Source organism: Pristiophorus japonicus, chromosome 6 (assembly GCF_044704955.1).
Source record: "Pristiophorus japonicus isolate sPriJap1 chromosome 6, sPriJap1.hap1, whole genome shotgun sequence".
NCBI lineage: Eukaryota > Metazoa > Chordata > Chondrichthyes > Pristiophoridae > Pristiophorus > Pristiophorus japonicus.
In genome coordinates this window covers 97620-113874 of record NC_091982.1, presented here as the reverse complement: position 1 = coordinate 113874, position 16255 = coordinate 97620, and the positions used below count along the sequence as shown (strand labels likewise).

General features: G+C 45.2%; 1 protein-coding gene across 1 annotated transcript; it reads left to right on the top strand.

Moving 5' to 3' along the window:
• Nucleotides 1-298: 298 nt before the first annotated feature.
• LOC139265516 (cis-aconitate decarboxylase-like) lies at nt 299-12060 on the top strand. The gene is made up of 6 exons (XM_070882533.1): nt 299-387; nt 518-575; nt 1146-1333; nt 1930-2022; nt 2197-2402; nt 9307-12060. The coding sequence occupies exons 1-6, from the start codon at nt 370-372 to the stop codon at nt 10223-10225; spliced, it is 1482 nt and encodes a 493-aa protein (XP_070738634.1). The 5' UTR covers nt 299-369; the 3' UTR covers nt 10226-12060.
• Nucleotides 12061-16255: the final 4195 nt, after the last annotated feature.

Here is a 16255-nt window from a genome sequence, read left to right as displayed (position 1 = left end):
AAAGCAAATCGGACGGGGTGTAAAACACGACCACTTTGGGTACCACCCCATTATTTCCTGTAATTGTTGGAAAGTAGGAGAGATTGACTGGAAATGAAACAATGGGCGACTTGTGTAAATGTAGTCCTTTCTGATTGACCAATGACGAAACCAGGGAAGTTCCAATCGATTGTAATTATGGAAATCTTTGACAATAACGCCTGACCCTGACTGGTGGTGGGAGTGGAGAGTAGGGGAGTGACGTTGTGTCTCGGCTCGCCAGCTCCGAGATGCTATATAAATCTCCAGTTCTAGAGAGTACAATTAGACAATTCTCTCAGTAAAAATTATTCCCATCGCAAGTACAGCTGCAAAGAGAAAAGCACCACAATGTTTTCCAAACTGCAGGTAGATATTTTTGTAGCTTTGAAAAATTAATTTTACATTTTCCATATTTGTAATCCTTTTTATTGGTTGTTATATATTTGTACTTTTTAAAGGTTAATTGCTAACACTGATTCATTCTGTTCCGTTTTAGAAAATGCAGTCCTGCTTAACAGTTGGAAAGCGGCTGTACCATAAAATCTCCCGCGAAGGTAAATATCCTCCTGCCTGGTTTCTGTCTGATATATTACAATAAAAGGCTCACTGTTTATCCATTCGTGTACGCTTCCCTTCTGGAGTCAGGTGTACAGTGCAACTGTGACACTGAAGGTGGGAAGGATCGTACCGAATCTCAGTACTGCTTGCTTCAACTCAAAGACTGCGCTAAAAATCGTGTTGAAATCGTTCAAACTATTCAATCGCGCTTCCAGTAGAACCAAATTCCAGATACATTTGTAGAGCGGCAGGTCGATAATGAAAGTGACTAGTTGTTGGATAAATCGGTTAGATTATTTCAGCCCGTCTCTCGGATTCTATAATAAAATCTAGAAACAAAAAATATGACACCGGTTGTGTTATTTTTCCTTTCAAAGTTAACATGCGAGAGTATGATCACCTTGGCGGGGAAATGTCTCATCTATTTCCAAGTGAGAGTTTTTTTTTCCTGTTACAGTTTTATAGAACAGTTCTGGGGGAGAGTATGGAAGGTTTCAAGTGAATGTGTTTTCACAAAGAAACCTCTCACACACAAACAATTATAACAACTGTATTTTTTCTGTTAGCTTTCGAGGCACCGGATTTCAAAGAGACGGTAACAAGCAGTTTCGGCTCATTTCTCTCTGGGGTTAAAGCTGACCATCTCTCAGATACGGTTCTACAGCGGAGTAAACGCATGATCCTGGATAACATTGGAGTTGGGGTCCTGGGCAGCACCAGCCATGTTTTTGATATCTGCCTCAATTATTGCCAGGTAAGGTACACATGAGTTAATTTCAAACATATACACTCCGTGCTGAACGGGTACTTCCTGCTGCATTGGCCAGCAGCACTTGTATTCCTGCATTAATATCCGTGTCATTTTCCGCCAGGCAACAAAAGTAATGGAGTCCGCTTTAAACATAACAGCCCTCTCAGGCTTCAAACACAACTGCGCATCGCGTACGTTCATTTTAGGCTGCGTTTATGCAGTCACTTTCGTGTTTATGTAAGATGGTTTGAGTGACATCAATGTAAACGCGACTGACTAACTTGGAGAGCGTTTCAAGCTGATTCCCAAAGTTTGCGGGATAAATTTAAGGGGATATTTTTGACTGTGAGATTGTGAAACGGGCGATGGCGAATCGCCAGCCCGGTTTACATCGCTCCCGATTTTTATTCCCTTTGACTTCAATGGAACGCCAATGCACACGGATTGGCAGCTCCAAGCTACAAAATACAATGATGGCACACGGATTCTGCCAGTGCTCGGCACCGTCTAAGCCAGCTGACTCCGCACAGACATTTTCTTCAAGTAAGCCGTCCAGTTTCATATTTTTTAACCTGTTCCCCTTTCTTCCTTCTAAACAGCAAACGTTTGCCCCAGACCCAGTCAGCTCGGTGTATGGACGCAAAGGATTAAAACTTTCTCCCATTCTGGCTGCTTTCGCCAATGGAGTCGCGGTGAGATATTTGTACTCTATCTACTTTCGCGTGTCTTTCAGTTGGACTTCCCAAACCAAACAAGTAACAGACAGCTATTAATAATATAACTCTCCTTCTCATCGCATCGCATACTTCTGTCCATTTGTTGTTTCCATAGAGATAATCCGAGTGTTGTCTCTTATTCCCCCTCAGGTCCACTCGATGGATTTCGATGATACGTGGCACCCTGCCACCCATCCCTCGGGAGCTGTACTGCCCGCCCTCCTAGCGGCTGCTCAGATGTTGCCTGCTCACTCCAAAGCTAGTGGTCTTGACCTCCTGTTGGCCTTTAATGTGGGCATTGAAATTCAGGGCAGGTTAATGCGCTTCTCTCAAGAGGCGAACAACATCCCGAAGAGGTAAGATTCTGACATTATACTCAAAACATCGGTGCAGCAACTTCGAGAGTTGTCGCCGATTAGATCAAGGACGTACTTGTTTGTACTGCAAAAATGGCCAAGAGGCTCCACCCCTTATTTCTGATTGGTCCCCTTGGAGGATAAGCCACACCCTGAAGTTTTATAGGAATGTGTCACTGGATCCGCCCATCCCAAGGTCTCACTAACTTTGCAAACTGTAACTTGATGCACTTTGACTTCCTGAAGCACAGAGGACAGAGCTCCCCAGAAGACAGCAAGGGCCAGCCAAAGTACATCCCTCCCCCAGCCAAAGTGCCTTACCCCAGTCCAAGTACATACCTCCTCCAGCGGAAGTGCATTACCCCAGTCCGTGCATGCCTCCCCCAGCCAAAGTGCCTTACCCCACCCAGTCCAAATGCATGCCTCCCCAATGAAAGTCCCGTACCCGAGCCCAAGTGCATCCCTCCCCCAGCCAAAGTGCCTTACCGCAACCAATCCAAGTGCCTTACCCCAGTCCAAGTACATCCCTCCCCCAGCCAAAGGGCCTTAGCCCAGTCCAAGTGCAATCCACATGACACGGAAGTAATGTAAAAAATGTAATGACATTTATTGACAATAAAAGACAAACAAGTTACATTGCACAAAACTCTCCAAACATGACTAGCACGTGTCTGGAGTCATAGCGGGACAAAGGTGAAACAGCTGTGTGCATCCGCGCTTACATTGCACCCATAAAACCTGGGGCTTGGTGTTCCGGTGGCTGGGCAGATCAGTCAGGTGACAAAGGTTGCAGCTAGTTGGGTCATGTCCTCGTGGCCATTTCCTCCTATTGAAATGTCCCCAGCCTATAGACCCCTTTGAGCGGCCTATTTGCTTGATAGATATCAATTGGCAGTCTTCAAATGTCTGGAGTGGAGATTGACCAGAGTCCTCAAAGCTTACACGTGTTACGAAATGCGTGGGTCGTGCAGTAACTGTCTCTTATGCTTGGCCAGGTGAGGCATCGGGTAGCCCCCGGGGTGACAGTCTGCTGCGAGGGCTGCCTGGTCGGCTCAGCAGTTCTTCTCCTCCCTCGAACATGTGAATAAAGGTCCAGAGCCAGGCCAGCATCAATGTGAAGCACTCCGTTTTACTACTGGTCAGGATGGTCATCAGCACTCTCAAAGACTCACTGAACTGCATAGCAGTTAGACAGAAAGCAAGTAGGTGTATACATTCATTGTCCATCTACCTGACCTTTTTCGGTCAAAGATAGTCATTGGTCAAATCTTACAGTTTGGACAAATTAGGGACTTTACATTTTCTGTTAAGAAGCAACAGCCTAAGCTTCCTGTTATTGAACACCTTGCCTGACCACAAGCCTTAACTTAGATCTGATACCACATCCTCTTGCAGGTAAGCTGCTATATGATTGACCTTGCGAGTTGTTGTAAGGCAAAAACAATTTAACATCTGAGTTTTACCTAGACTGCACCTGCATTACTGGCTTGTCCATTTTTCTAAACAATTTTCCCAGGCTGCAACACTATTCACTACAGTGGGCTCCTAAAAAGCCCCACTTGGCTAAAGCAGGCCCAAATCCTATTTTACTGTAATCGTAGATTGTAGGTTCGTGGTCGTTGGTTCCATGACCGGTTGATCCCTCTTCTGGTCGTTCTCTTCAGTTCTGTTCCTTCCGAGTTCGTTCCTTTCCATTTGCTTCTGTACTTTGCTTCTGAGCTGCTTCTAGCTCGGATACTTATATACATTTTATGAATAATACCCCCACTGAGCTGTGGTTTCTGATAATGTGCTTGGATCGATACGTTGTTTGTGGTGATCTGTTTGACTGACTGTGATGATGGACCTGGATGTCCCCAATTTGCACACGGAATCTACAGGGCAAAAGATAACTCCTTATCTTAAGTACCCCATTCTCCAAAAATGTACACCTTGTGGGGGTCCCTTTGTTGTTCTGGTTCCTTGCAGACTTGGAGTCTCCAGAGAGAATTGTTATCCCCCTCCGGCCAATCAGTTCAGGGGCTTTTCTGTGGGTTTATATCAAACCCATTGTTTCTATGCATAAAACCAGTATGGTTGTCAACCGCAGAGATTGTCCTTAATTGGTGATGAGTCCACCTGCCCCAGGCTGGCGTCCTTTTTCTCCCTTTGTCCAGTAAATCCCAAAAGCTTGTATTAAATCAATTTAATCATTCTTTTGTTTGTGGCCTCTTTCTGTGCCTTCTGGAAAAGTGTCTAATCTTACAGGTGTTGGCATGAACCATTTCTTTGCAGAGCCGGAACAACATCTCCTTGATGGAGTTGCGTAATACGTAGCTGCTGATCTTCCTCTTTAGGTTTATCATGATATGGAACAGACATAGCAGAATGGTGGCCCCTGGGAAATTCTTCCTGACAGCATTTATCTCCTTAATGTCTTTATCCAGTTTGATAGTCTTCACATGATCAATGCTGGATCCCATCAGTGTTACGAGTACTTCAACAATGTTATTTAGCATCTCAGATGTCTTGTTCTTTACAAAGGCATAGAAGACAGCCCGGCTTCTGCCACTGCCGTCCTGCACCATGATTTGGTAGAGGGGATAACCGTGCTTGTTTATCTTGTAGGTGCCATCAATGAACAACATTTCAGGAAACTCTTGAAACCCGGACTGCATTTCATTTGTTGCGATGACAAAGAAGTTGATGTCATCTCCTTCCATGCAAATGTGCACCTGCCCAATCTCTGCGACATGCTCCAGTGCAGCTATTACAGCAGCCATGCTTCCATTCCCAGCTTTCAGTTGTGCCTTGATATTCCTGATGTCAGTCAGTGTTGTGACCTTGTTGAATTTCTGCTCAATGTACTTCTTCAACTGCTTATTTTGAAGTTGGAGCTTGACCAAGTCCGCCACATGATGCTTTTCCTCTGGACTGAGATGCCTCCTGGTAGGGTAAATGGAAGGAACTCCTTCCACAGTAGGTGGGATGTGTACACGAGGTGGGACAATGTGATACACAGTTTCATCTTCTTGCTCCTGCAGGCCAAAGTAAGCATGGCCTCGCATCCCATTGGGAGGTACCTGAAACACAATAGATTGGGGAACACCACAGTAAGCATGTAGATGTATTAACACTCACCGCTGATTTGGTCTAATCCCAGTTGATTAGATGTGTGGCTGCCTGTAGTGGACACAGCACAGTTTCACAAAAGTGTACACGAACCAGTCGGGGATTGGCACCTTCCGTTTCTTCTTCTTATTTGTCAGTGTGTGTGAGGTTGCTTTATAGAAGAGGATCCCACTCGCCTGCGAAAAGCAAAGAGAGTTGAGTTTTGCGGAAATTTAAGACTTTTGCCAGAAATGTACGATAACACATAGCCTGCAGCTGAACACAACAGGCACAAAATACAGAAGCAAGTATTTCAACAGGTACCTGTTGAAACTCCTCCAATTTCAAAGTAAACTCTTCATAGGTATCAAACTCCATAGTTGTGAAGATTTTCTTGAACTGCTGGGTTGTATCGATGGACAATTGCTGGGTTGTATCGATGGACACCTCACTTGACATCTACAAATCAAGTACTAATCAAGCACCAGAAATCTAGCACCTGGAAGTATGAAAACACAGCTCACACCGTTGTACTACCATCTTGCCGTCCGGAGGAGGCGGGGGTCCCCGATGGAGTGCACTCTACGCGGGAGTCCTCCCACTATTTATCGGGGACTTGGCCTGGAGGGTGGTGCACAGAGCAGCCCCGTGCAATAAATTTTTAAGCCGGTTCACGGGCTCCCAGGCCTCCTGCAATTTCTGCGGTCTGGAAGAGTCCATGTTCCACATTTTTACTGAATGTGTGAGGTTGCAGCCCCTGTTCCACTATTTAAAGGGGCTGCTCCTGAAATTCTGGCTGCACTTCAGTCCCACACTCCTGATCTTTGGGCACGCTGTGCGGAGGGGAGCGGGTAGTTCCGAGGGCCTCCTCGTAGGACTGCTCCTGGGCACGGCCAAGGGTGCCATCAACCGGTCCAGGCAGTGGGCGGTCGAGGGGGTCGTTCAGCCTGACTGCCTGCCTCTCTTCCGTGCGTACATCCGCGCCAGGGTGTCCCTGGAGATGGAGCACGCGGTGTCCACCGGTACGCTCGCGGCCTTCCGCGAGAGGTGGGCACCGGAGGGACTGGAGTGCATTATTACTCCTGGCAACCAAATTTTAATTTGATTTTATATGTTTTAAAGTTTAATTTGTTTTAAATGCCGGTTTTAGTGTCCCCCCCCCCCCCACCCCTTTATAGGGGGCACTTGTAAATTATGGTTTTAGGGCCCCCAAAAAAACCTACAAAAATACAAAAAAAAAGGGCCTTGGGAAATGTTTGGAGTGTCCCCCAGATTGGGGGGCACATGATTTAATGTTTACGTTTGCCCCAAAAGAGTTGTGCAGCTGTTGGAGGCGTGGCCTAATCATTTGGAGCTTGGTGCAGTGAGAGAAGGAGCTCCTGCTTTAGCTCCTGCCTGAGGCCTGGAGAAACCCTGTGAACAGCCCAGGAAGAGGAGGAAGGGGCTTACTACTACAATTCATCATCCAGAGGGAGAGGAGGAGAGCAGAAACATTAATCACTACTACCGCTACAGAGAGTTGGAGAGAGGAGGAATAATATCACACTGTTGTACTAGAAATGAATACCCATGTGGATGTACTTCTAGCAACACTACAAAGCAAGCAAACGCAGTCAAAGGATCATCAGCTTGGTCGGTGGATCAGCGTCTCTGTTGGTTGGAGGGGAGAATCAGTAGCTCAGTCAGTGGAGTCCTCGAGGGCGTGGAGGGGGAGTTGGTGAGTCGGGCCCTGCGAGTCCGGGAGGTGGGGTGAGGCATGGAGTGAGTCGGTGAGGGAATCACCAGAGTCTCGGGTCTCAGGTTCTGCTTCTCGGCAGCATGTGGACAGAATAATTCGAGGCCCGGGAGGGGACGGTGGGCGGAGCTTGATAGGGGTGGGGCTTGTTGCCTGTCAGTCAAAAAAGTGCAGCACATGTCGGGGGGGTGGGCGGCGGGATGGATGCCTGTCTGTCAAAGAAAAGTGCAGTAAAAATAGTTAGTCCCTTAGATCAAACTGTTGGTTAATATGTTTAGAGTCTTTTTTTCAATACAGTTGCACGAGGAACAACTTTTTCCCGGTACATAAAAGATATATGTATAAATAATTTTCCCAAATAACGATATCACTGTTTTTTGATGTTATTTGCGATTAACGACCTTTTTTTCCACCGAAATAACGCCAAAAAATAAAGTTCTTGGCTGGTACTTTAGGATAAATGTGAGTGTTAGTGTTTGGTTCCAGATTGACAGAAAGGGTAGACTTGATTTCTGTTAGTTTTGTCTCTAGATCCAGGTTATTGTTTTTTCTAATGCTAGTTGAAGCAGTAAGCTACACCTAAATATTGATATCTACCTGAACGATCGATGTCGGGCTGGATTTTAGCGGCTAGCGGCGAACAAATGGCGCTCCCCGGTCGAATTCCAAAACAGCGCGGTGCCTCCACAGGGGATCTGGGACCTGTGTGAACAGGGCAAGTAATGGTGTATCTCCTTAACCAATCAGATTGATGAATCCTTACTGCAACACAGAGTCTGAACCAGCAAGTGTAAATTAGAATATTCATGCCAAATCATGCAAAATAAAGACAGGGAAAGAAAAATGTGATTGAGAGATAAGAGACAGAAAGAAAAAGTTTAAAAAGTAATTATTTTTTAAAGCTTCAACAATAATTAAAATTTGAAGGAATGAGACACCTGATTGCAAAAGTAAATTTTCAATGCCAGAGAGGATGTTTGGCAGTCATTAAGACCAACCACCCCATTAAAAATTCACTAAGACTTGAATGGACAAGCCCTACATTTTTCTGGTGTGTTTAGTGGGCAATTACTGCAACTTTTGAGGGAGTGCAGTAAAGGTTCACCAGACTGATTCCCGGGATGGCGGGACTGACATATCAAGAAAGACTGGATCAACTGGGCTTGTATTCACTGGAGTTGAGAAGAATGAGAGGGAATCTCACAGAAACGTTTAAAATTCTGACGGGTTTAGACAGGTTAGATGCAGGAAGAATGTTCCCAATGTTGGGGAAGTCCAGAACCAGGGGTCACAGGCTAAGGATAAGAGGTAAGCCATTTAGGACCGAGATGAGGAGAAACTTCTTCACCCAGAGAGTGGTGAACCTGTGGAATTCTCTACCACAGAAAGTTGTTGAGGCCAATTCACTAAATATATTCAAAAAGGAATTAGATGTAGTCCTTACAACTAGGGGGATCAAGGGGTATGGCGAGAAAGCAGGAATGGGGTACTGAAGTTGCATGTTCAGCCATGAACTCATTGAATGGTGGTGCAGGCTCGAAGGGCCGAATGGCCTACTCCTGCACCTATTTTCTATGTTTCTATGTTTCTATGTTTACGCTCTTCATGTGTTTGAATGCCGAGCCTCTTGGTGAGGTACCGGTGAAGCGAAGCAGAGCAAATTCCTAATTTCTGTGTTGAACGGCACATGTGCGGATGCCGATGATTGCTGTCCGATCTACTCCTTAATAATGGTGAGTGCTAATTGCCTCGCTGTTATTCTTATCACGGAATTCAGGCCAATGAAACAGCATAAAACAACCTCGGTAATACATTTTAACATCTGGGTTGAATCCACAAAAAGTGCTGGGTTTTCTTCCAATTCATTAAGAGCATTTATATAAATAGCTGATTAATGGGCAGTGAGGTCACTTGGAAGCTTTAGCAGAGGATCTGACCTCTTTAAAAAAAAAATAACTTTGTAGAAGTATTAATCATAACAAAACTGTTGATTTTGTTGGATTAAAGTGTTTCTGTGCAATAGCAAGAAATAAGCAAAAATATCAGATACTTGAATATATATTTTTTTTTATTTAACAGGTTCCACCCTCCCAGTGTGGTTGGGACAATGGGCAGTGCTGCAGCCATAGCTAAATTGCTATCACTGAACCCCAATCAGTGTATTAATGCCCTGGCTATTGCAGCTTCACTCTCAGGGGCACCAATGGCCAATGCAGCCACTCAGGCAAAACCTATCCATATTGGCAATGCCACACGGCTGGGGTTTGAGGCAGCCCTCCTTGCCTCTAAAGGAATGGAGGGAAATGCTAAAATTCTCGACAATACCCCTGGCTGCTTTGGATTTTCTGCTTTCTATGGTGATTATCAACCTCAGGAGATAGCACCACTTGAACAGACACGTTTTCTGCTAGAGGACCAAGACATTGCATTTAAGCGCTTCCCAGCTCATCTGGGCATGCACTGGGTGGTAGATGCCGCTGCCTCAGTTCGGCAGTTGGTGACTGCCAATGATGGTGCCTTTTCACCCTCCATGATTGAAAGAATCATTCTGCGCGTTCCTATTTCCCGATACATCAACAGGCCATTCCCAAAGACGGAACATGAGGCTCGTCATTCCTTCCAGTTTAATGCATGCTCTGCATTGTTGGATGGAGATGTGAGCATTGAATCATTCAGTGAAAGTAAACTCCAACGAGATGATCTCAATGAGTTACTCAACAAAGTGGAGCTTCAGCATCCTGAAGATAACTTGGCCAGTTTTGACAAGATGTACGGAGAAGTGGTTCTGGTCCTCAAGAACAGAGATGTGCTCAGTGGAAAATGTGACACCTTCTATGGACACTGGAGAAATCCACTCTCTAGAGAATCACTGCTCAACAAATTCAAAAATAATGCTTCATATGTGCTGGAGCAGGAGAAAATAGAAGCTATTATCAACACAGTTGAGAACCTTGAAAAAGTTAAGGATAGTTCCACTTTAACTTCTTGTTTGCAGTGAAAATCTTCAACTTTTTTGCACTATTGTCTAAATGTAATTTAGTATGTTGATCATAGGTTTTCATGTTTTATAGATGACATGAAATCTATGCTATAAGTATTAAAACTTCTGAAGCTATTGGGGCTGAAATTGCTGGTATTGCAGTCTACCACCAGAAGTGGAGTGGGGCGGGGCGAGACTTCCCTCCACTGACTGGCCAGGCCTGTGACACTGGCCAAATTTCCAGGAATGGGGTGATTTTAATGTTTGGGATGGCAGCCCACACCTATGGAGGTGCATAGGAGACATTTGCCCCAATGAAGTGTGGGAAAACTGGAGTGGTACCTTGCGAGATGCAGCAAGTAGGTAAAAAGAAATTATAACCGCAGGAAACAAAAAGGTTGCAGTCATAAGGTAGGCCCATAATAGAATCTATGGGGTCAAATTTAATTTCACAAAATTGGTGGTAACCGGAAGATGGGTAAAGTCCTCAAAATGAAGTTGATCGACTTCATCCCCTTTAAATGCTGATGATCTGCCTGCTAGAATTTTAACAGGGGCCTAACACTGGATGGTCCCTTTTATTATTATTAATTTCAGTGTTCTATCTTGCCATTTTAGGGGAGAGTTGTGCACTTGCTGATAGTTCCACGAGCGATTGAGCTGAAGAAGCCCAGCAAAGATGATTCCAAATAATCTGGGCTGCTGCTGGCTTGGGGACCCCCTGGCACCCCTCCCCAAATGTAATAACCTTGCTGCTAGCCACCCCAGCCTGATGTTGACCATCCTACATCTAGCAAGCTACATCAGGATGCCCGTTTGGTGCCATGTAAATGAGGTGGGAGTCTCAAAATCATGGCTGCCTTTTTGCAGCCCTAATGGGTGGTCAACCAGCGAGCTCTGCCAGTCGACCACCCAAAAGTCTAAATTGACCCCTAAGCCTATTCTCAACAGGCGTGGTTTTTGTTAGGTCGAAAGAGCTTTTATATTTCAAATTCCGAGGATAGCCTAGAAAGCCCCCAGATAGACTCCCCAAAACTAACTGTGAATATGAGTGGGGGTAAGTGGTAGCCTGACTGCCCTTTGATTGGTGTTTAGAAAACAGAGCCAATCTGGGTTCCACCGAAAAATGTGAGTGACTTTCTCAAGTTGCACCTTCTCCCACCCAGGAGTTTCAGCCTCATTGTGTTTTCCACTTGTTTTCCTGAACCTTGCTATTTGCACATATCTGTGAAGATAATAATTGACTGTAAAATATGTAATTTATTTAATAGGCAAAATTACTGAAATATTTAGGAAATATTTGTTCTGGATTCTAACATGTTTGATACATGATGCGCTGATAAATACATCACTAAAATTTGCACATTGTAAAAGAACACCTTACATGACATGCACAGCCATGAAATATGAAGTGATTGGGCTCTGGTAATAGTTTTTACCTCAGAAAATGTGATACTGCTGGATCTCAGGGTACTTTTACGGTACAAGTTTAGGATTGGTACAAAGCAATTTCAGCTTCAGACTGACACTAAACTTGCGTAAAATTGTGTGTTCAGGCTTGAATGGACTCCAAAATGAAGACTTCTTCCTTCAGGGAGTTTCATTCTATTTCATTTTAGTGTCTATCCAGGCCCTGGCTCCTTATTAAGGCAGCAGTCACACTATAACTGCAGTGTAGGTGCAAAGCAAAGCTGCTTTGAACTGACATTAGTTATATTGTAAATGCATCCATTCTATTCCAAAGTTGTCACATCATAGTTTAGGCTATGGAGCTTAGCTATTTTATACAATTCTGTTTGTTTAAAATCAATACTGCCTGGTTCTGATTTAACAATAAAATTCAGTACATCTTACTTAATGTGTTGTTTTGATTAATCACCAACATATTGGGCCCAAGTTTCCACATGATTCGCGCCTGATTTTTAGGAGCAACTGGTGGAGAACGGACTATTTTAGAAATCGCAATTCTCCACGTTTTTTTTTCTGCAGTTCTAGTCAGGTAGAACAGTTCTAGTTTAGAACAGAATTTTTTCTTCAAAAGGGGGCGTGTCCGGCCACTGACACCTGATTTGAAAGTTTCCACAGTGAAAATGTACTCCAAACGAAAGTAGAATGGAGCCAGTAAAGATTTTTGTAGAACTGAAAAAACCTGTTCTACACATTAAAAAAATCAGGCGCAGGTTACAAATTAGGCGTCCAGAACGAGGTGGGGGGGGGAAGGGAACTCATTAAATTCGACAATAAATCCTTATTTATACTTCTACAAATATTATACAAATAAATCCAACCTGAATAAACATTTATAAGCCAAGAAAAGATTAAATAAACCATCTTCCTACCTGTGTGAAAGTGCTTCAGCCAGGGAGAATTCTGCAGCCGTTCATGCCGCTGAGAGAGAGAGAGAGAGAGGAGGGAGAGAGAGCGGGGGGGGGGGGGGAAGAGAGAGGCGGGGGGGAGCGGGTCTCGGGTCGGGGCGGGGAGCGGGTCTCGGGTCGGGGCGGGGGGGGAGAGAGGGTGTCGGGTCGGCGGGGTGGGGCGGGTGTCTGGTCGGCGGGGGGGGGGGGGGGGAGCGGGTGTCCGGGGGGGAGCGGGTGTTGGGTCTCAGGTCGGGGCGGGGGGGGGAGCGGGTGTCTGGTCGGCGGGGTGGGGGGGGGGGAGCGGGTGTCCGGGGGGGAGCGGGTGTTGGGTCTCAGGTCGGGGCGGGGGGGAGCGGGTGTCGGGTCTCGGGTCGGCGGGGGGGGGGGCGGGTGTCGGGTCGGAGGGGGGGGAGGAGCGGGTGTCGGGTCGGAGGGGTGGGGGAGGAGCGGGTGTCAGGTGTGCCGAGGGCCAGAGGACCTGTAAGTAGGTGGAGAATACCGAGGATTTTTTTAGGCGCGAAAAACGGGTGTCCAGCTCGGAGGGGCGCCCGTTTTTTTTCTTGTGGAAACTTGAGCCCATTGTACTTTAAATATTTGGTATATTTTGTAATATGGCATTAAACAATGATTTAATTATTTGTTGGCTTATGTTCATTACATGCTAATTTTCCAATTGCATGCTTCTCAAACACATATTGGACAATCACAGTCACTTCAAATGCCTGACTAACGATGTTGGATGTTCCCTCAGACATATCTCAATCACATTATGTTCTCTTTCAGTCACACGATATAAAAGAAAGCATGTCACGGTCCTCAACAGCTAGTATAACTGGATAGCCTGCATCTGTCAAGATGTCACCTATCATATCTGGGACACTTATCTAGCAATGACAGCAGAAAACTGCCTGTGCAAGGTCTGGATCAGTAAATTATGAGATTAAGACCTGTGCCATCTAAATCAATGACAAATATAGTTCTCATTTAGAATCAATCGAGCTGGCACATCCAGTGAAGCTAACAGTCAGCTGCAGCCTGAAACTTGACTTACCTTTTTGCAGGCTTGCTGCTATGCTAATCTAAAGGAAAGTTGTCGTGGAGTAGCCCAGCGGACCATCATTCTTACAACCACCTCTTCCAGCACCACCTCCTCTTCGGCAGCCTTCAAACAGGAGTCAAGTGCTCAGCTGCTCTGTCACTTGTTTGCGGGCATTTCTGCCTGTTCTTTCAGTCTTAGGAAAGCCTGCTCATCAGTTGGGATGTCTTTTGAGGATTTTCAAAATCTTTCAGAATTTTTGTCCCCCTACAGTGGCACTCCCCTTTAATTGGCTCTCTAACCACTTCAATACTTTCCTGGCTGGCCTCCAATATTCCACGCTACGTAAACTGCAGTGCATCTAAAGCTCAGCTGCCTATATCCTATCTCACACCGTTCTGTTCACCCATGAACTAACCTTGCTGACCTACATTGGCTCCTGGTCTTCCAATGCATCAACATTTAAAATTCTCATGTGTATTTAAATCCCTTCATTACCTCACCCCTCGCTATCTTTGTAACCTGCTCTAGGTGTACAATCCACCCCCCAAACACACTCTTCCTCTGACTCTGGTGCATTCCCTCCCCTTTGCCCCAATGTTGGCTGTTGTGCTTTCAGCCACCTAGCTCATGCTCTGGCATTCCCTCCCTAAACCCGTTTGTCTCTATATCTTCTTCTCCTCACTGTTGTCAAGAACCTTCTTAAAACCCATCTCTTTGATCAAACTTTTGGTTACACCTTCAAACATCTCTTTGGTTTGGCATCCATTTCCTGATTACGCCTATATGATGTGCATTGGGACATTTTTTTACATTAAAGATACTATATAAATACAAATTGTTCTTGCATTTGCCTTTTTACTGTGATTCATAGAAACAGCCCCTGATTACCAGAGTTTATTGGGAACCATCTGATCTGCGTTCCTGCTGAACAATGAGGAGCTGGAATGTGGGCCCAGAACCAGTATGGTTATGATGTTCTATCTCAGGATAGCAACATATGTAATCCCTCCAGCCAATCCTCATGTAGCAGGAAGGAGGGAGGTCCAGGCAGTCAAGGAAGCAACAGTGCTGCAGTGTGCAACAGATCCAAACCCAGAAAACTTAGTTATTATAAGAGCAATTCTAAGAGGCTCTTGGTCCACATTTACAGCCTGTCATCTTCCACAACACTAGACTTTTTAACCTAGATATAGCATTAGAATAGGCCTCAGAAAAGCACTGTAACATAGAAACATAGAAATATAGAAAATAGGTGCAGGAGTAGGTCAACCGGCCCTTCGAACCTGCACCACCATTCAATAAGATCATGGCTGATCATTCCTTCTGTGGAAATGTATTTTTATCTAAGCTGTACCACACTGTATTTTTGTGCCCTTTTTAATATAAAACAAAATGGAATCCTGGTCCTTCCAGAAATTTCTGCAACAAGCAGAAACAGCTAAACCTGGCTTGAAATGGCTGATAGCCACCAGACAGCTGGGAGGCAAGTACCCCCTATGGTGCTCTCCGATTGTCTATACAACACCAGTTTCACTCCACCCCACCCTTTTCGAAGTACTCAAACCACCAGCCATTATTTCTTTTACAGACCTCATCCATTTGATGCAAAAAGATAACTGACCAGGAAACTGGACAATCCTGACACAATGCAAGACAGGTAATAGCTCATTACCACATTCTCATCGAGTAATGGCCGGCTGGCCAACTAATAACCCTGACAAAAGAAAATATCTGGAAACCATGTCAGGACAAGGATGTAGTAATTAACTCTTTATCTGTATTCACTGACTGCGAGACAGGGCTAATACACAGGGAGAGGCCCTAACTTGGGTTTTACTGTATAAATATCTCGTGAAATTGTACCATTCCGAAGGTGTTCACTTAGCCATTGACTGAGTGTGACCTTTCCCCTTGCTAGCAAGTAAATTAAAGAAACTTCTGCTGGAGCTGAAGGTGTCTGAGTCGTTTATCGGGAGTCGAGATTTCGACAGTTACTTCACTACCCCTTTGTGATAAACTTTACAAAGAATTGTGAATCAAAGGGAACATAGCGTAAACGTTCATTTGGCATTGAATTGGTCACTATTCATTCATGTCTTTGGTATTTGTGGTATTGTGGACAAAGCAGCTTTGGTATGTCAGAGGCCTTATATCTGAAGGTAGAACCCTGAAGTGTTTGGATCTGTTGCATAAGTACTGAGAATTGGGGGAGGCATGGGGGTGGGGGAGGGAGGGGTGGTGGTGGTGGATAGGTAGTGAGGACAGTATAAACAGGAGAGTGATGTCAGTCTCTGGGGAAGGTGTCCGTCTAAGTATTTATCTTGCAGCTCGGGCTCCTGGCTCTGCCGATTCTAAATCCTACCACGATAACAGTTTGGCCTTCCTCCTCTGGAGCCTCAAATGCTAATCTATTTTGAAAGGCCAAGTTATGCAGTAAACAGCAAGGCACCAGATGTGCTTTGGCAGAAAAAAATCAAAGAGCAAGTTATTATTTAATTGAAGAAAGATTGCAAAGTGCTGCAGTGCGGCGGAACCTGGGGGTACTTGTGCATGAAACACAAAAGGATAGTGTGCAGGTACAGCAAGTGGTCAGGAGGGCCAATGGAATCTTGGCCTTTATTGCAGAGGGGATGGAGTGTAGAAGCGGGGAAG